Below are 19,552 nucleotides of genomic sequence, written 5' to 3' on the forward strand. Positions count from 1 at the left end.
AATCAAAGCCCTCTGATCTCATTATCCAATAGGCACACTTAGGGGCGGAGACTCAGCGCAACCCCCGCCCCTGGCCCATCTCCCCGCCTCCCGAAGCCCAGGCCAAGGCGGGGATTTGGACCATGCTGGGGGCGGAGCTTACGGGGCAAGATGGCGGCCGCCAGGTCCTTGTCGCTAACGGCCGCGGCGTTCAGGGCGGTCATTCCTTGGCGCCGGGGCAGGTACCGAGGGTGGAAGGTCATTTAGGGAGGGTGTTGGGTTCTGCGCCTCCGGGACGGATGTGAGACTCAAGCTCACGGTCGGGGAGGTGAAGGTTCGGCCGTTCAGATGCAGGCGTCGCCAGGTTTGGGTGCGAGACAGCCGTGGCGGCTCATCGGGTGCCACTTTGGCCCCTGGACTCATCCTCCTCCTCCACACCGCAGGCTCCTCGCGTCCTCTCCCGGGCTTTGGACCCGGTGGGAAGCGACGTCCTCCGTTCCAGAGGCTGGCGAGGGACAGATCCGCCTCACGGACAGCTGCGTCCAGGTAGGAGGCCGGTGGCGGGGCGGCGGTGCCCAGGAGGGCTCTTAGAGAGTTCCCTGTCCTCCACCCCTTTGTCGCCGCCGGCTTGGCGTTCTTGATCCCCTTTCCTACGTTTCAGAGGCTTCTGGAAATCACCGAAGGGTCAGAATTCCTCAGGCTGCAAGTGGAGGGAGGTGGATGCTCCGGATTCCAGTACAAATTTTCACTGGATACAGTTATTAACCCCGACGACAGGCAAGGAGGACGGATGGGTCGCTAGAGGCTGTGTGTAAGAGGGATACAAGTGACCCCAGTTTCAGATACGCTTTTATTCCAAACGTAAAAGCGTTTAGGGATGCTCAACACCAATCACCCTCCCCATACTGTGAGGGTACGGCAAAGATTTGTCCTCTTGTTTCAAAATAAGGAAGGACATTGGCTTACTTAGAGTCCTTTGGGTAGTCAGTTGAGAGAGGCTGGACTAGAGTCAGGCCAACTCCCTAACTATTTCTCCTATTCATTACATTGAGTCTTTTTGCTTCATGTAAAGTCAGCACCTGAAAGAAGTCCTAAGCAGTATTTCATGTATTGGAGAACAGGATGAGCACCTGTGGTTTCAGTCACAAGGTGTGGGGTCCGTGGCGTTTGTGATGTTCGTCATTAATGCTTTCCTCTTGTCTTTACAGGGTATTTGAACAGGGTGGGGCGAGAGTGGTGGTTGATCGCGATAGCTTGGCCTTCGTGAAAGGGGCCCAGGTGGACTTCAGCCAAGAACTCATCCGAAGCTCATTTCAAGTGTTGAATAACCCCCAAGCCCAGCAAGGCTGCTCCTGTGGGTCATCTTTCTCTATCAAAATCTGACACAGTGACAGATGACCTTGGGATTGCCCCCAGTTGTACCAGTGTGAAAAACCTGGGAACAGAATTCTGGAGATTTCTTTCTTATCATGTCCCATTCTCACTTTATTTAATTTAATTTAATCCAGGAGTGTTTTATTTTTACCACTATTAATTATGGAACATGAAGCTTTTACTCTTGGCCACAGCACTCTCCCCTTCCCTGGCACAATGTTAAGGCCAAGGCCAAATGCTGTTACCTCAACTTTAATCACTGGTTGGAACCCAGTATAATCTGTAGCACTTCCAAGACTCCAAAGTTTGGAGTTAACTTCTCTACCTTCAGAATTGTTTGTATATATGTGTATAGCTATGTATAAAGCATCATCTTGAACTATTCCTTATTGTGTTTTCAATCGGGATCACAGTTTGGGTAGCTTGAACACCAGTAACCAGAATGAATTAGAAAGGCAAACGAAATAGTCTCTTCCTCCCTTCCATCTATTATTCTTTCCTTCCTTCCATCCCTCTTAGACATGTTACTACCAGGCCTGGTTCATTCCCTTTTCTTTTTGTCCTCCTCCCCCCCCCCTCTCTCTTTTTGTGTGTGTGTTTGTGCCCCTTCCCCATTGGACCTAGGTCATTGTACCTGCTAGGCAAACACTTGAGCACAGTGGTTCTCATATCAGTCGCATTGGGAGTCACATATCAGATATCCTGCACATCAAATATTTACATTATGTTTCATAACAGAAGCAAAATTACAGTTACGAAGTAGCAAAGAAAATAATTTTAGGGTTGGGGGTCACTACAACATGAGGAACTGTTGAAGAATTGCAGCATTAGGAAGGCTGAGAACCACTGCTCCAGCACTTGAATTATGTTCCTAGAATACTTTAATTTTTCTTTGGAGACGGAGTCTCACAAAATTTCCCTGTCTGGCCATGAGTTCCCTCTGTAGTTCTGGCAGGCCTTGAACTATCTATCCTCCAGTCTTGGTGTCCCAGTCAGTTGGGATGACAGGCCTGTGTCACCAGCCCAGCTTTATTGCATACATCGAATGGGTTAGGATTTATTCTTGTGTCCTAGGAAGCCATTTTCCACTTATTATAGGGAAAATACATTTTATTTTCATAATCCTGAATCTGCTAGGTTTTATAAACCAAGAGATAACCCCTGGCCCCCCAAAAAACAAATTTGGCCAGACCCCTGTTGATACCCGAATTACTTGAAAAATAGCCTTTCCATGCCCATAGAGGTGCTTTAAGATTCTCTGACCATTTAGTAATTGAATTCATGTAGAATATGTTGCTTCACCTATCTTATCTATAAAATATCTTTGGTTTTATGATTAGGGGAAGTGGTTCCTACATTATTTGTAGGTAATAGAAAGGACTTTTTCAAGAGTGGTTAAATATAAGATGACCAGTAAAATTTGGGTTTCAGATGTACAACAAATTTTGTGTTAATCTTTCTAATATGTATCATACTAGTGTATGTCTATTAGACATGTATTTATTTGCTAAACCTTCCATTGCAAGCCAGTGATCATTAGAATGGAAAGCTGTTTTTGGGGTTTTGTTTTCCAAAACAGGATTTCTCTATATAGTCCTGGCCATCCTGGAACTCACTCTGTAGACCAGGCTGCCATCTAACTCACAGAGATCCACCTGCCTGTGCCTCCCAAGTACTGGGATTAAAGGCATGCACCACCACTGCCCAGCCAAAAGAAAAGCTTTTTTTATAGAACATCAAAAAGTAACCCAATTAGGGAGCTGGAGAGATGGCTCATGGGTTAAGAGCACTGGCTGCTCTTCTGGAGGTCTTGAGTTCAATTCCCAGCAACCACATGGTGGCTCACAACCATCTGTAGTGGAATCTGATGCCTCTTCTGGCATAAAGGTATGCATGCACATAGAGCGCTTATATAAATAAGTAAACAAATTTTAAAAAGTAACTCAATTAACTGCCTATGTAAACAAACAAAATATATCTACTATAAACTGACAATAACCTCTTAACATTCAAATGCTTCAGGCTGGATCTCACCCTGTAGACCAGGCTGGCCTCGAACTCACAGAGTCCACCTGGCTCTGCCTCTTGAGTGCTGGGATTAAAGGCGTGTGCCACCCCCCCCCCCCCAGCAAATGCTTGTTCTTGATAAGCTATATTTGCTGAGTTCTTATAACATTTGATTCTGAAGTATGTAAATTGACTTGCCAGGATTAATGAAGTAAAAATATAAATATAAGGGTAGTTTAAACAATGGCACTAGTTTATAGCAATGTATTTCAGTAAGTGGAGAGCTCCCCCCTCCCCCGTGTCTATGTGTATATAGATAAAATCAAAGTCCTTAGGAAGCAGCCCTGTGTGTACATGTATATCTGAAGATGCAGGGCTGAAGTTCCACTTTGAAGAATGTCATTGAAGGGGCTGGCTGAAGAGGTGGCTCAGTGCTTAAGAGCACTTGCTGCCCTTGCAGGGGACCTGGGTTTGAGTCCCAGAACCCACATGGAAGCTCACAACTATCTGTAACTCCAGTCCCAGGGGATCTGATGCCCCTTTCTGGTCTCCTCTGGCACCAGGCACACACTTGGCACATGCAGGCAAAACATCCATATACACAAAATAGAAATAAATCTTTAAAACAAAAGAATGCCACTAGACAAATGATGTATAACGTTCATCACACATCTGTCTCAAGAGCAGCATGTTTTCAAAACTGAATTTCTTTACAAGTCAACTGGAGAGTAGTAACAACTACAGAAACCATCAAGATGAGTTCCAGACTACGCTGTGCTCCAAATTATGCTGTGCTCCTGGGCACCCTTGAGTTATTTTAAGCCTTCCATTTTAATCTCGTGTCTCTAAGAACATCTTTGCTTTAATTGGTTTTCTATTTCCATTTTCATCTTCATAATTGGCACAGTCCGTCCTGGCAAACTTCCAGTTGTTCCCAGCAAAGTCTCATGTTTTCTAGACATTTCTTTATCTGTTTCTCCATCTTCAAGTTCCACTATGGCGTCTTGATAATCTGCTTCATTCTTGATACTCATCTGAAACGTTAACTTCTCAGCCTCAGGATTGAATCCCTAAATGACATTTGTCCATAGAAAAGATCTCTACAGGACAAGGAGTTCTGCTCTATAATGAGGCTCCCTTTCTTCAAGCTCTGGCAAACCCCAGCGCCAGGGCTCTTCACGAATGGTGTTCCTTGTTTCCTGGGTTCAAGCCCAGTGCCCTTTGCATGGACTTCACTCACTGCAGACTTTTGGATAACATGGTCTTGTATTCAGAAGCCATGAGCCCCACTCCACATAAGAAAAGCTTTTTAAAACAAATTCTAATATTTTTTTTAAAAAAGATTTATTTATTATGTATACAGTGTTGTGCCTACATGCATCCTTACAGGCCAGAAGAGGGTGCCAGATCTCATTACGAATGGTTGTGAGCCACCATGTGGGTGCTGGGAATTGAACTCAGTACCTCTGGAAGAACAGCCAGTGCTCTTAACCTCTGAGCCATCTCTCCAGCCCAAATTCTAATAATTTTTAAGGTGCTTAGGTGTGACACTTAAATGGGCTACAGAACTTGAAACATTTATATTGCAGTGCTGTGGAACCTAGAACTGTTTCGACAAGCACTGGAAAAAGAATCCACACCACTCACAACAGATAACTATCAATACTATGGGAAACCATAGACAGGTGGACTCTGGAAGAGTTACTGGTCAAATGTATCTTCTGCTTGGTTTCCTAAATTTGTTGTAGGAAGAGCTGGAGAGATGGTTCAGGGGTCAAGAATATTACTGTTTTCAGAAAGGACCTAAATTCCGTTCTTAGCACACATATCAGGAGGCTCATAACCTCCTGTATGTACCTCCACCTCCAGGGGACCAGACAACCTCTCTGGCCTCCAAGGTCACATTGCACTCATTTGCATACCACAGGGTGGGGTGGAGGGTATATAAGGCTTGCCTCTTCCTGAGTCTGTGTCGTTGACTCTGTGCTTACCTGGCCTCCTTCCCCAAAGGGAGCAACAGCAAGGACCCTGCCACACACCACAGGGGCTCTGGAATCAAACCCAGGAAGAGCAGCAATGAGTGCTCTTAACCAGTGAGCCTCTCCTCAGCCTCTAAGAGCCTACTCTTCAGAATATTTTTTATGGATTATTGATGCAGTGGTTTTAAAATTCCCAAGCACAAGCAGAATAACTCTTGTTGCTAAATATATTCTCCACTAAATTGCAGTGGCCAAGCAGGCAGAAACAAGGTCCCTTAGAAGGCAGAAGCCTGTGTCAGTTGCCATCTGGTAATGGGAGAAATGAATTCTGTGTTTAGAAAAAGGCAGGTTGGGGAAAAACAAGAGCAGCGCTTCTTTTATGCGTGGATCTTATTTATGGGAGAATGTCTCTCAGAGGACTCAATCCTGGAGGTGGGGATTGTTTGGGTGGGAGCTCCACCTCAACCCTGGCCCCCTGGCATCCCTATACCCAAAGAGTCTGGAATGTTTGGAAGGAGTCTGGTGGAAGATCCACCTCAACTCCCCTCCCCATCCCTTTCCCTAAACCCGCCCCTTCAGAGCCCACCAAACACAGCTCCTCCCCCAGAGAGGCTCAAGACCACTCCCACAGGGGGTATAAGCTGCATCCCTGAAAACAGGCATCCCCCCCAAAAACAGACACGGTTCTTCTGGTCTCTCGGCCTGTCTCCTCTCTGAAGGGCCAGGAATCCCCTGGAAGGGCTTTACCCATTAAACCTGGGCTTTTCCAATTCGGTCTGATGTGGTTTGCTGCGTAGGCAGAGAGGCCTTCAGGAGGCCTAAAACTTATCAGGGATACTTCATGAGGCAGCTAAAGTGTCCAGAAGTCTCTTGAGTAATTGACACCCATGGTGTGAAGGGCTGACAGTAGCAAGGGACACTGAGCTATTTGGTTGGACTAACAGCATTAGCATTTTCTACAAGCCCTTTCTGATCAAAGGCTCTCTTCCTGGCAAGTCATAAAAGCTTTCAAGTTTTATTCACTGCTAATACATATCAATGGAAAAAACTTTCAGTCATGCTCCACCCCTGGGCCCATTTTTTTTTTCTCTTTCATTTCTTGAGACAGAGTCCTGGTGGCTCACCCAGGCTGGCCTAGAACTTATGCTATAGCTCCAGCAAGACCTGATTTTGCAGTCCTTTTAGGAGTTGATGGGATTACAGCTGTGTGCCACCAAGTCCAATTTACCATTAGGGGTTTTGTTTTGTTTTTGTTTTTTCAAGACAGGGTTTCTCTGTGTAGCTTTGGAGCCTGTCCTTGAACTCAATCTGTAGACCAGACTGGCTTCAAACTCACAGAGATCCACCTGCCTCTGCCTCCTGAGTGCTGCAATTAAAGACATGAGCCACCACCGCCCGGCTGCCTTTTTTTTTTTTTTTTTTTTTTTAAGATTTTTATTATTTGTGTCTATCTGTGTCAATGAATGTCATGTCTGTGAGGGTACCTGTGGAGGCCAGCAGAGGATGCTGGATCTCCTGGAGCTGGGGTTATGGACATTTGTAGAGTTACCCAACATGGGTGCTAAGAACCAAGCTCCAGTTCTCTGGAAGAGCAGGAAAGTGTCTTCACCACTCAACCACGGTTCCAGTCCCACTAGAGCCCCATTGTTCCTTTTGGTCTTTTTGCGACCAGTTTTACTGTGTAGCCCGGGCTGATCTTGTTACACTGTGTCAGTTCACACTGGCCTCAAAGTCCTGATCCTCCTTCCACAGGCTCCTGGGTGCTGAGAATTACAGGCACCTCTTTCCCCAGCCTGCTCTTCCCATTATTTTAAAGAGGATTTGTCAAGGCCTTAGTTGTCGCAGAATTGGCTTCTGTACAAGTCTGTGCCTGAGCCTCTCCTTTCTCTTTCTCTCTGTTGGGGCGGGACTATTGAGCAAGGGGCTCATACAGGCTAGACGTATGACTCAGTCAGGGTTTCTATTGCTGCGACGAAACACCATGACCAAAAAGCAAGTCGGGAGGAAAGGGTTTATTCAGCTTACACTTCCATAGCACTGTTCATCATTGAAGGAAGTCAGGGCAGGAACTCAGGCAGGGCAGGAACCTAGAGGCAGGAACTGATGCAGAGGCCATGGAGGGGTGCTGCTTACTGGCTTGCTCCCCATGGCTTGCTTAGTCTGCTTTCTTATAGAACCCAGGACCACCAGCCTAGGGATGGCACCACCCACAATGGGCTGGGCGCTCCTCCATCAATCACCAATTAAGAAAATACCCTGCAGGCTTGCCTACAGCCCATCTTGTGGAGGCATTTTCTTAACTGAGGTTCCCTCCTCTCAGATGACTTTTGCTTGTGTCAAGTTGACATAAAACCATCCAGGATATAGTATATTTCATCTTTAGTCAAAATCATATTAATGCAATCCACAAAGAAGACAAAGGATCTGTGAGCCTACTTTAGGTTGCTATATCCTGGCCAATCTTACTGTGCAATTATACTTTTCAGTTGTATGATGAGGGTGACAAGCATGTGTAAACTGTATGCATTGGCCTGTCCGTATGTTGGGACTGCTGACTGATTTCTAGAGATTGGGAGGAAATCTCTTCAGAAGAGATTAATAAGGTCTGCTAATGCTTGAGACTTGGTTTGCTGAGTGGGGTCATCTTCCACTGGCCATTTAGAACCCTTGCACTGAAATCTTTGCCTTTGTGTATGTCAGGAATAACAGATCTGATGACCGCAGCTGACCCCCAACAGCCGAGCCTCGGAAGTCAGTGATTTTTGAAGATGTGGCCATGTACCTCACTAAGCATGCTCGATCAGAAGGCCCTGTACAGGGATGTGAGGCAGGAGGGCTTTGCACATGTGGCTTTTCTGGGGTACATGTCAAAACTAAGAAAACATGCCCACTAGCTGAAAGGATAATATGGGAGGAAAATCAACACCCCTCCAAGCCAGCCCTTCCCCGTGCTGGGAAGACAGGATGAAGGTTTAATTCCTTAAGTATCTGTTTGCCATGGAACGAGCTAGGACAGCCACGTGAGATGATGTCAAGTGTGATTTCCTTTGGTAACCATGTGTACTTCCATAAATGTGCTTGGCAGTTCATTAAAGTTGCTCATTTTGATGTGGGGGCGGGGGAGAAAGGGGCTGCTGAAGAAGATGCTTGGGTGATGTTTGCTCTGTGAGAACTGACCTCTGACCTTTGGTCTTTTGTTACAGTGCCTCAGAGGAGGGCTGACACCTAGCAGGTGCAATCAGACAGAAGGAATAGACCAGCCTGATGTTACAGATGTGCCTTCCAGAGGGCCCAATATCGCCCAGCAGGTCATTACAGTTTGTGTGTTTGTCTGAAAGGCAGAGATTTCCTTTGCTTTTCTTGCCCTCTGGGACTGAAGTCTGCAGTTGCTCTCCCAGAGTTCTTCCCCCATGAAAGCACCACAGAGCTGCTTGATGGAAAGTTGCTTAGGAAATTTAAAAATGATTATTAATTATAAACAACAGGTAAATATATAAATGGAGAAGGCATTGAAGCAATGGTTAGCCAGTAGCTGTATTTAAAAATATTTTATTTTTCTTGAGTGGATAATACATCTACAAATTTATAAAGGGGGCGATACAATGAAAAAGGAAAAAAAAAACCTCAGTATTTTATTTATCCACCCTGTCACTCTCCCATCAATCATAGTGTTTTCAAGAGTTTAACCCCATAGATAGGAAATAACACACGTACAACAGTGCTCGTTACAGCATTATGAACAAAGGTAGGCAACGGGATTGTCTGTCAGTGAGGGACTGGCTGAGTAAGTTATGGTTTATCCATTCCATAGAATAGTATGCAGCTATAAAATGGAACGAGACCATTGATTGTTGTTTTGTAGCTCCGGCTGTCCTAACTCTCACAGTCCTCTTGCCTCAGCCTTCTGAATGTAGGCATTATAGGTGTGTGCTACAACACTAGGCAGCATGAGATAATTCTGTATGAGCAAGTAGAGAAAAAAAAATGTAGCTGGATGTGGTGGTACGCACCTGTAGTTCCAGCACAAAGGAAGCAGAGGATCATTGGTTCTAGGCTAGCTGGCCTACTTTGTAAAATTCTGTTCCAAAGAGAGAAAGAAGAAAAAGAAGTGGGGGGGGCACTCTGTAGAACAGCATGCACCATGCGTTATTTCTGTTTTTAATAAAAGGCAATATTTGTATGTGCACATAGCATGTCTAAAGGCTGAACAGGAATACAAGGGGTGGCCGACTCTGAGGGCAAGAGCACAGTGCCATCAGGGCATGCTTGGGCAATGGTAGGGCGTTCTCTGAAGGATGGGTGTGAGGCAGAGTGGTGGGGAGCGGTCCACCCCTCTTTAGACAAATAGCAGCACATCTCCCCCACTGTTCTACAGCCCCCTTCCCCAGTCTCTCGGGATATCTTTCTGGACAGGGTGTTTAGAATGCTATTCTCTTCCTTGAGACTCTCATAGAAGTTGTTTCTAATCTTCTGCTAGTACAAACAGTGCTTTAATAAATAACCTCTCATGTATGTGATTCCGTATTTGGTGAGAATATACCTGAACGTTAAAGTCCTAGAAGTGGAATTTCCGGGTCAAAGGGTTAGCTTTGTGCCTGTTATACCTGTGAAAGACATTGCCATAATGTGCTCTTCAGACGTTGTACAACACACACTTCCAACACTTGTCATGAGTGTGTCTGTCTCAGCAAAGGCTTGCCACCCGCAGTCTGAGCAAACCTTGATCTTAGTCTACCTTTAAAAAGTATCTTCACTATTCTCCCCTCTCCCCTGCTGTTAGGAAGGGAACCCCAGGATCTTATGCACCCCAGGTGAGCACTCTATCAGCTAGCTAAATCCCCAACTCTCACCGCACTGTAAGTAGCCCTTCTGTTAGGAACAAAAGAAGATTTTCATTGGTTTTTGTCGGCTGAGGATACTTCAACTGGATAATGGCCTACAGAAAATTATTTGAGCTTCCTGGGTCTCAGTTTTCTTGCCTGTAAATATGGAATAAGGTAGTAAATGAGATTGTTGTATGATTAAATGGAATCTATGCACGACACTCGTTACAGTGCTCAGGTGTAGCAGGCATTCAATAAGTCACATGGCGGGTGGCGGCCAGAGCAGCAGGTAGGGCAGGGCAGATCAGATTTAAGAAGTAGCAGTCACCTCCATGTCTTCTGTCACATGCAGCCTTGTTACATCACCGCCAGTCAGGGAAATGCAGCGAGTCTGTCTGCCTTGTCTTAGGATAGTATCGGACCTCCCACACTGGAGCCCAGTCACCGGGGACTGGTGGAACTGGACATGGAGAGCACACGCAGGTTCGTTTCTAATCTCACCTTTAGACTGAACCAACGTGGTAAGGTTGGCATAACAGGAAAGAAACACAAGCACAGAGGAGTCCAGGTGAACATTTCTTTATTCCATCATGCTCCTGAACTCCCAGCTAGCCTGGATGGAAGTGCATCTCCTAGAGAGGATTCCAGACACTCATTTTTTTCTGCAGGGAACAAGGGCAAGGCTTTCTGAGTAGAGGAGATCAACAACACTGAAAACGTGGCTTCCTCTGGCAAGACCAAGCCCATCAATTTGGGTTTCACAAAAAGCCCAGAAGAGATTTGGTTCCTGAAGGGAACATGAATAGCTAATGAAGGTCTTTGGAGATGGGTGCCGAGTCTTGTGGCAACCCTCACTACTGGTGCATAGAGGCTATACGGTGGTTTTGAGTAATTTGCCCAAAGCCACTCAGTGTTTTTCGATCTGTATAAATCCTGGCTCCTCCTCTCATGTCAGCTCCCCATGGCTTTTGTATTTCTCTCTCTTGCTGCTTCTCGGGCTCATTTCCCCTCTTCCTTTGTGTTTCTTACACAAAGTCTTCATCCTCTGAGATGAGGGAAACTGGTCCCCTTCCTGGGGCCACAGACTGTCTACAGGGCGGAGATGTGGCAAAAGAGCTCACACCAGATTGCCTGGGCGGTTGTAGTTCGGAGAGGTGGCGTTGGAGCCACCCCCCAAACTTTTCCAAACCCTGTCTTGCTCCACAGATGGTGGAGGGCCATCCCGGGGCAGAGGTAGCCGATGTCCCAGGTGTGGAATCATCAGGACGAGGTGTGGATCACAGCTGGAAAGAGGTGCCTGCAAGTTTCTGCACAGCCTAAGCGGAGTGGATGAGGACTCTTCTGATGAGCCGTCCTACAGTGAGGCCCCGAGGACAGACAGATGGTAGGCTGTGTCTCATGGCCAGTGGCTGAAGCATTAAAAATAGTTGTGGTGTCTGAGCCAGGCAATGGCATAGAGTTAGTGATGGAAGCTCACAGCCAGAGCTAAGCAGGAAGAGATTAAAAAAAAAAAAAAAAAAGCAGGCAAGGCCGACAACCTGACTGCAGAGCCCTGGCCTGATGGCATCCTGCAGTCTTCCCAGCCACGATGTTTGCCCAGCCAGGGAAGCAATCTTAAGTTCCCAGCCTACGGCTGAAGCCATTTCCAGAGAGCTAGCTGCCCACAGTGATCCCTCACGTTTACTCCTTGGCCGCACAGTGTGGGGGGCCTGGCTCTGCCACGTAACCTGGGGAGCAGTGGCAGCGGTAGGAACCCTCTGTGTTCTCACAGTGACCGTGTGCACAGAGCGCGGCAGGCCCGTTCAAGTCCTCGCACTCATTCACATCTGTAGAAGCAAAGAGGGAAGCTGTAGGGAGGGCGCTCTCGGGACCTTCTGCCCCTACTCCCTCACCCTGAACATGCCACCCAAAGGCTGCCTCACCTCCCCGAGCCAGACAACTTAAGGGCAAAAGCCAAGAAGCGGTGATCTCTTAGCGTGCCCAGGACTATGCCTTCTGGACTGTTTCTCTTCTGTTGGGGACCATCCATCGAAGGATGCTTCCGCAATCGCTAGCTCGACACATGCCCACTAGGGGGCAGCAGCGTACTTCCCAGCTTCCCTAAGCGCAGTCCATTTGACGGAGGTCATTCTCTGCTCCAAACTTACCCACGCAGGCCATGTGGGCCGCATCCAGCTGGAAGCCTTCAAAGCAGTCACAGGTGTAGCCCTCCCGCACACGCACACAGCGGCCATTCTCACAGCCATTCAGGACGCCACATTCCTCAGCCTGCAGTCCTTCAAAGGAGGCCAGTGGTTCTAAGGGAGGGTCAGAAGGAACAATACTGAGGCCTGTGTTTAGACCCCCGTCTCTCACTAGGACCTACACCCTCCAGTACAAAGGTTTTCACTGTTGAGTGCCAAGGGTGGGGTTGTGTTGGTTGTGTTGGTGGACTTTTTTTCCCCCTTTTTCTTTTAAGATTCATTTATGTATCCAGTATTCTGCCTGCATGTATGCCTGCACACCAGAAGAGGGCACCAGATTTCATTACAGACGGCTGTGAGCCACCATGTGCTTGCTGGGAATTGAATTCAGGTCCTCTGGAAGAGCAGCCAGTGCTCTTAACCACTGAGCCATCTCTCCAGCCCTCTCCAGCCCCTGTGGAGGTGGATCTTAACAGCCCTAAAGAAAGACACTGAGACTAAAAGCCACACTCTCCTGAAGGTTTAGAGTGACAGCCACATATGGCAGCGTCGGACCCAAGCCTTTCGGAGTTATGTCTTGACTGACCATGACCAGTCAGTGTCTTTCCCCTTCCCTGTCTTCATCCCACCAGCAATATAACTGGCAGGCCGATGGAGGGAACGAAGGGAATAGCAATGCCTATCTCCTCCCCAGTTTTGCTACACATACCTGAATGGCTGGCCACGTAACGGGGCTCAAGTTCAGACGGCTGCAAAGGAGGTTCGAGGACCGGTGTGTTACCTCCCAGCTGACTGGCCGTGCTGGAGAAGGGAGACTCGGGAACGGTGTCCTCTGGGCCCAGGTAGTTGTAGAAAGGGGCCCCATCGGGGCCATAGAGATTGTAGGGCAGATCATCTGGGCCGGGGCCATACTCATAGCCTGGCCGGAAGTGGATCCCTGCTTCCCGCTCTGCCTCAATCCGAGCCACATTGCACAGCTGAGCATAGACTTCTGTTGGGGAGGAAGGAGAAAGGGAGCCGGACTTCAGGTCCAGCCAGCTAAAGCGTGGTGAGCTGGTTCATCGGGCTCTTCGCCAAGAAGAGAACCTGCGGGGATTCCTGACCGCGCTTGTCCCGAACGACCGGGGTGGAAGATGAAGCCACTGTTCAAATTGCTCTCCTTATCCTTCCAAGTTGATAGTACCCCCTTCCCAGAGCTATGCCCGGACCTGCGGGCACCCTCTTACCAGAGCTCCGAGGGGGGCACAGAGCACACTGCTGGCTCCAGGCCTCGCCATCCTGGCAGCAGCATTCTGTGTAGGTAGTATGGTGCCCGCGCAAGGGTTGGCTGCACACGTCATTGGTGACCTTTTTCCAGCAGATGTCCATGTGGATGTCATGGTCAGGGAAGTCCTCTGGCGGCACAGACCCCGGAAGAATGTGAGTCCCCGGCCAGTTCTGCGCCCCCTATGGTCCACGCCCCTCCACGCGCCACCCCACCCCCCACCCCCCGCCACCCCGTCTCCTCACCTGAGCTGCTGCTGGTACTGTTCACACAGCGTTGCCCACTGAGGTCGAGGACGAGGGGGAGAATGCAGAAACAGTGGAAGGAGCCGTCTGTGTTCACACACTCTCCATTCTCACAGGCCAAGTCCTGGCACTCATTGTGATCTGTGGCGTCAGGAACAGGTGGAACAGGGTCACGGTGGCCTTTTGACAGACAATGCTCATAGGTGGATTTGCCTAGGGAGGCCGGTGAAGATGCCCATACAGGAAGGGCTCTCCCCAGAGACAGTGTCTGACAGCATAGAGCGCCCCTCACCTCAGACCCGCCTGCTGCAGTGGGCATCCTTCCCAGGAAGGGGGACTCCCAGCAAGAGTGGGACTGGGGGTTAGCAGGCCCGTGTGAGTCCTCACCCTGGCACTTCCTGCTGGAGGCGTCATAATGGTAGCCAGGATCGCACAGGCAAATGTAGCCAGGCACTGTGTTGAGGCACCGGCCGTTCTGGCAGAGAGCAGGTCCGAACAGGGCGCACTCGTCGGCATCTGAAGCGGGGCAGAGTGAGGTGGGAGAAAGAAGGGAAACAGAGTCAGACGCTCTACGTCCAGCTGTTTGAGCGAGTTGCTTAGGTTCTTCTTGACTCGGTTTCTCCTCTAAAATACTACGTAACCTCTTGTAATGAGGATTACGAAATGCTCATACTCATAAAGCACTTTGAATAGTTCTTGGTACATAGCAAACACTCAAGAAAAGCTACTTTTGGGGCTGGGGTGTTCAGTGGTACAGTATCTGCCTTGTATGCATGAAGTCATTGGTTTTATTCCCAGAAACCCTCCTCCTCCTCCTCCTCCTCCTCTTCCTCCTCCTCCTCCTCCTCTTCCTCCTCCTCCTCCTTCTCCTCTCTCTCTCTCTCTCTCTCTCTCTCTCTCTCTCTCTCTCTCTCTCTCTCTCTGCATTATTTCCTCAGGACTAGCTTTTGGAATAAGGCACGCACCAAGGAGCCCAGTGCCGGAAACTCTCCAGTGAGGATATGAGCTCCCCAAAGTTTCTGCTTTGGTGGGTGACACCATAGCTACTGCCCTCACCGGTGTGGCAGAGCGGCGCCCTCAATCGGTCCCTGTGTCCAGTATGTCGGAGGTGAGGTTAAACACCAGAGGGCACCCTCTAGACTTGAGGGTGCAGGGAAAATGAGCTCAGGGTCATGGGAACAGTCCAGGAGGATCTTGGTTAAAACTTTCCGGCTAAAGATCTCAGAGACAGAAAAGCCCCAGAGCTCAAAAGACAGATACTACCTGGAAGCCAGGGCTGGGTGTAGACCTCCTGGGACGAGGCCAGGGTTTACTTGGGTAAGTGGAGTCTGAGGAGGAGGGTGCTGAGGATGATTACCTGTGTACATGGTTTGTCCAAATGTCCAGGCTCCTTCCACAGGGATGTAGCCTTGACCACTGGGGCAGAGCTCACCGAATTCAACTGTGGAGGAAGGCACCCCAGCTCAGAGAGGGAATGTTAGTCTCCCCACCTCCGCTGTTTAAGGGTCTAGTTCTCTAATAGAGGCTGGCCCGGAACTTTGCTATGTAGCTCAGACTTGCCTCCAACTCAGGATCTTTCTGTTTCGGCCTCCTGAGCGCCAGAGTTACAGTCATGTGACATCATCACCCCTGGCTCCTTTCTCCATAAGTGCCACACTGCAGACTGACCCTAAGAGTGTTTGTGGCCCTTGAGGCCTTACCTGAGTCCTCGGATGGGCAAGGGTCACAGGCTTTTCCCCATCTGGCACCCTGAGTACAGCAGCATTCAGCCTGGGTGGAGTTCCGGCCCAGGATGCTTGAGCAGGGAGGACCACCATTGTGCTCAGAGTAGCATTCCATGCGGGTGAGGCCTGGAGCCGGGTCCCCTGTTGGGACCTCTGGGATTCTCTGAGCTGTGGGTGACAGAAGCCCCTTATCACTGTCTGTTCAAGACCCTCTGAGGCATCACTGCCATCAAGGTTATCTGTTAAATAGAATGTCTGTATAGAACCTTACGCTGTACATTATCTCATGTGGTACCCTGAGCATCACTAGGCGAGACTACTGTTATCATTCCCCTACTACAAAGAAACTGTACCTAAGAAGTTACAATTAAGAAGTTATTATGGGGTGAAACGGGGCTCTGATGCCCAAGCCCCTGATGTTTCTAGTGTACTATTTGCTCATAATCCCCATGGGTAGTACCCATCCTTGGCATACCACAAGAGCATCCTTCTGATCCCTTCTGCTTCTCAGGGACCCCAAACCTTTCTCCCCTCCATTTTTCTCTTACAAAGTTCCCCTTGACTTTTTACAGGTCATTGAAGCCAGCTGAGTTCTGGTCCAGCCTGGGGTAAAAATGGCAGTGGGGAGGGGAGGGCCTAGATTAGCTCAGCTTCAAGGCCTCCTTCATCTAAAAGACCCATCCGAGGATTGGTTGGATTCAGGGTCTTTAATAAACTCAATCTGAGGTCCCTGGGGGCTAGTGCCCCATAGCACCCTGAATTTCTCTAGGTCATCCTCGACCTTCAGGGGAAATGTTGTCTGGCAGATGCTGGCATGTGTGGCACTCAGACTCCTGTCCCCTCCATAACCCATTCCTAACCCATACCCCCAACACCGGCCCAATGAACCCCACTCAGTGGCAGGAGCTAGATCAGCGGATGGTGTTTGTAAGGCAGAGTCCTGCTGGGGGATGGTCTGTATGTCAAATTGCTCTGATTGGTCAATAAATAAAACACTGATTGGCCAGTGACCAGACAGGAAGTATAGGTGGGACAAGGAGAGAGGAGAATTGGGGAAACAGGAAGAAGGGGGGGAGAGACTGCAGCCACTGCCAGGACAAGCAGCATGTAAAGACGCCAGTAAGCCACCAGCCACGTGGCAAGGTATAGATTTATAGAAATGGGTTAATTTAAGATATAAGAACAGTTAGCAAGAAGCCTGCCATGGCCATACAGTTTATAAGTAATATAAGCGTCTGAGTGATTATTTTATATGTGGATTGTGGGATTGCGGGGCTTGGTGGAACCTGGAGAGAAGCTCTCCAGCAACAGAGTCCTCATGGAAAGTGGCAGGAAAGGAAGGGGCCCAGGTCTCCCGGAGCTCACCTCCAGCCGCCCGAGGACGGCAGTGTCCCTCTTGTGCGTCATACTCCTCGAGGTCACTGGCACACAGACACAGGAAGGAGCCTTCCACGTTCTCACAGAGTGCAGCCCCACACACTGCCAGCATGAGCTCACACTCGTTCACGTCTGCCAGGCACAAGGACAGACTAGTGTCCAGAGAAGAAGCAGCGAATGCACCCTGCCCCCGATTCCAGCCCGGCTAGGCAGGTTCTCACGCGCCCCCCGCCCCCAAGAGAACCGTACTTGGAAGAAGCAAAAGTCGATATGAATTAGCAGAGAGGGGGACCGGTAGACAGAGGGCACAGGAGGGAAAAGAGGAAAAGAGAGGCTGAAAAAGGTTATAACAGTGAACGCAGAGGACAGTTCCCTCCTCTGGGCATCTCCTGAGCCCCCAAGTTCTCCAGGGAAGTGAATGGGGTGGGAGGCCTCTTCCCTTTTGTGCTCGCCCCTTCTGGGGGCAGGATTGACCCTTCTCCTACCAGTCCAGCAGCAATGCTAGCTGGAGGGGAATCCTCTTTCCCTTGCCCACCCGTTGGGGTCCTGTCATGGAGCCATGCAAACATGGATGTTTCGGGAGAGGGTACCACCTCCTTTCAAGAAAGACAAAAATCGGTAGAAATGAGAAGGGCCCAAGGGCCTTTCCCAGCCCAGACCTTGGGTAGCCCGCAGGCTTCTCACCAACACATTCCCAGCCTGAGGGTGAGGTCTCGAAGCCCTGGTCACACAGGCAGCGGAAGGAGCCATCCGTATTGTCACAGAAGCCGTGGCTCCCACACACAGTGTCGTTGGCGCATTCATCTATGTCTGGGGATAACGAAGACTAGGGTAGAGGGCATGCATGCTCTCGCTGTTTGCTGGGAGTCCCTATTTGGTCTATTAACACCAAGATCTGCAAACAAACAACCCCTGGACCCAGCACAGGAAAGCTATAACCATAACCTTCCTCTTAATTTCTTTGTAAGCTTCACTGTATGGGAAACACACAAATTTCAAACAACTGCTCAAACAGTATCCTCGGGAGAAATGGTTTCTAGTTCAATGCAGGGAAAACCAGATGTTCACAGCTTTCCTCAGCCCTCCTTCCTCTTCCTCCCTGTTCCTACTCACCAATGCAGTCTCCAGTCGGGGCCATGTAGAAGCCAGGCTGGCAGCCCAGGACACAGCGGTAGGAACCGGGGCTGTTCTCACACCTCCAGGCTCCACACACTGGGTCTTCCTCATCCTCACACTCATCAATATCTGTCCCCAGGGCCATGAGAAGGGGCAGATGTGTGGCTAGGTCACTGTGCTGGCCCCACCTTGCTGACATTACAAGCTCACATCCCACAACTTTTGAGGTCCTTGGTCCGTTTCAAATCGTTACGCTCATCTCACTCCCAGCAGACTAATTCAGGATCGTTTCCCCTACCCAGCGCGGCCCAGCATTTAGGAAGAGCACTACACCCCATTCGGGAAGCTCTGAGCACTCAGCCTCCTCCCTCTGATCCCCAGCAGAGCACTCTGCCTTTTTCACCACAGTGGGGTTCAAGGAGCTTTCTTCAGTATTTATCTCCCTTATTCAGTTTCAAGATCGTCTATAACCATCAGTCCTACCAAAAGGCATTGAACATAGCCATTGTTGAATATCTGCTGAACGTATTCGGCTCTTAAAACTACGTTGTGTCCTCTGCTGGCACAAAGATTATGATTGTCTTTATTATATCAGCCTTGGGTCATCAGAATCTCAATAAATGCATTAAACTTGGGGTTCTGTAGAAAATGCTGTATTTCCTAAGATGCTGTGTTCCATGGGAACTAAGGGAGCTAAGGACCACGCAGGGACAGAGGTGGACAGAGGTGAGGCAGGGTCCCGTCCAGTCCCTCGAGTCCTTACCCACACACTCTCCACTGTCTGGGGAGGGCTGGAAGCCGGGCTCACACAGACAGCTGAAGGAGCCCTCTGTGTTGACACAATGCCCTCGTAGACATGGGTCTGTGGCTGCACACTCATCAACATCTAGGACAGAGACAGCAGTCAGCCAATACAGCCATGGCTCTCTTTAGAGCTTGTTAGAGCCCAGAGCTGCTTCCTTTGGACCTCGAGAAGCCAATAGGAGAGTCAGGGTAGGAAGATCGAGGGACTGTCCAGGCCATGCTGTGGGGAGGCTTTAGGGCTGGGACTCTGTTAGCAGAAGGGTGACACTAAGACTCTGGAGAGCATGCATGTCTGCCACAGGCATCACAGGGATGCCTCCCACCCCCTGCAGACTCCGGATCCTTCCTTACAACCCTGGATCTTCCACACCTCCCCAGCCTTCCCATTGTCTCCTCCCTGGGTAGGCTATGAGCAAACTATTCACTTCAGTAAGGGTATTCAGGTGGGATTGTAGACACAAGCCTCTAGTACCCGTGCTGGCGGACCTTAGACACGACCACACTGACGTCTTACCCTGGCATCTGGTGCCCCCCTCAGCACTGACAAAGCCAGGTGCACAGAGGCAGAAGAAGGACCCTTGGTTGTTGAGGCACTCGCCGTGAGGAGCACAGTGCTCCTCCTCCCCCGCACACTCGTCCACGTCTGCGGAGACAGGAGGAGAAGGGAGCGAGTCTCT

The 19,552-nt window shown here is 49.4% G+C and overlaps 2 protein-coding genes across 3 annotated transcripts in view; one reads left to right on the forward strand and one right to left on the reverse strand.

Annotated features, from left to right (window-relative positions):
• Window positions 1–70: 70 nt before the first annotated feature.
• Window positions 71–1,737, forward strand: Isca2 (iron-sulfur cluster assembly 2). Its single transcript, XM_006982847.4, has 4 exons — window positions 71–221; window positions 423–525; window positions 641–756; window positions 1,188–1,737. Exons 1-4 carry the CDS (start codon window positions 151–153, stop codon window positions 1,360–1,362), a joined length of 465 nt encoding a protein of 154 aa, XP_006982909.1. The 5' UTR covers window positions 71–150; the 3' UTR covers window positions 1,363–1,737.
• Window positions 1,738–8,872: 7,135 nt separating this feature from the next.
• The window catches only part of Ltbp2 (latent transforming growth factor beta binding protein 2), an 89,282-nt gene continuing 78,602 nt past the window's right edge, over window positions 8,873–19,552 (reverse strand). The window contains exons 24-36 of one of the 2 annotated variants that reach the window (XM_042260930.2): window positions 19,390–19,518; window positions 18,835–18,957; window positions 18,069–18,200; window positions 17,640–17,765; window positions 16,944–17,087; window positions 15,555–15,746; window positions 15,212–15,295; window positions 14,242–14,370; window positions 13,855–13,995; window positions 13,572–13,739; window positions 13,055–13,336; window positions 12,310–12,459; window positions 8,873–11,988 (exon numbers count right to left, since the gene is read on the reverse strand). In XM_042260930.2, the coding sequence (XP_042116864.2) occupies window positions 11,843–11,988; window positions 12,310–12,459; window positions 13,055–13,336; window positions 13,572–13,739; window positions 13,855–13,995; window positions 14,242–14,370; window positions 15,212–15,295; window positions 15,555–15,746; window positions 16,944–17,087; window positions 17,640–17,765; window positions 18,069–18,200; window positions 18,835–18,957; window positions 19,390–19,518 (1,946 nt within the window). In that variant the 3' untranslated portion in view covers window positions 8,873–11,842. Of the gene's footprint in view, window positions 11,989–12,309; window positions 12,460–13,054; window positions 13,337–13,571; window positions 13,740–13,854; window positions 14,035–14,241; window positions 14,371–15,211; window positions 15,296–15,554; window positions 15,747–16,943; window positions 17,088–17,639; window positions 17,766–18,068; window positions 18,201–18,834; window positions 18,958–19,389; window positions 19,519–19,552 lie in introns of both variants that reach the window. The other variant, XM_042260929.2, reaches the window with a different exon arrangement.

This window comes from Peromyscus maniculatus, chromosome 14 (assembly GCF_049852395.1).
Source record: "Peromyscus maniculatus bairdii isolate BWxNUB_F1_BW_parent chromosome 14, HU_Pman_BW_mat_3.1, whole genome shotgun sequence".
Classification (NCBI taxonomy): domain Eukaryota; kingdom Metazoa; phylum Chordata; class Mammalia; order Rodentia; family Cricetidae; genus Peromyscus; species Peromyscus maniculatus.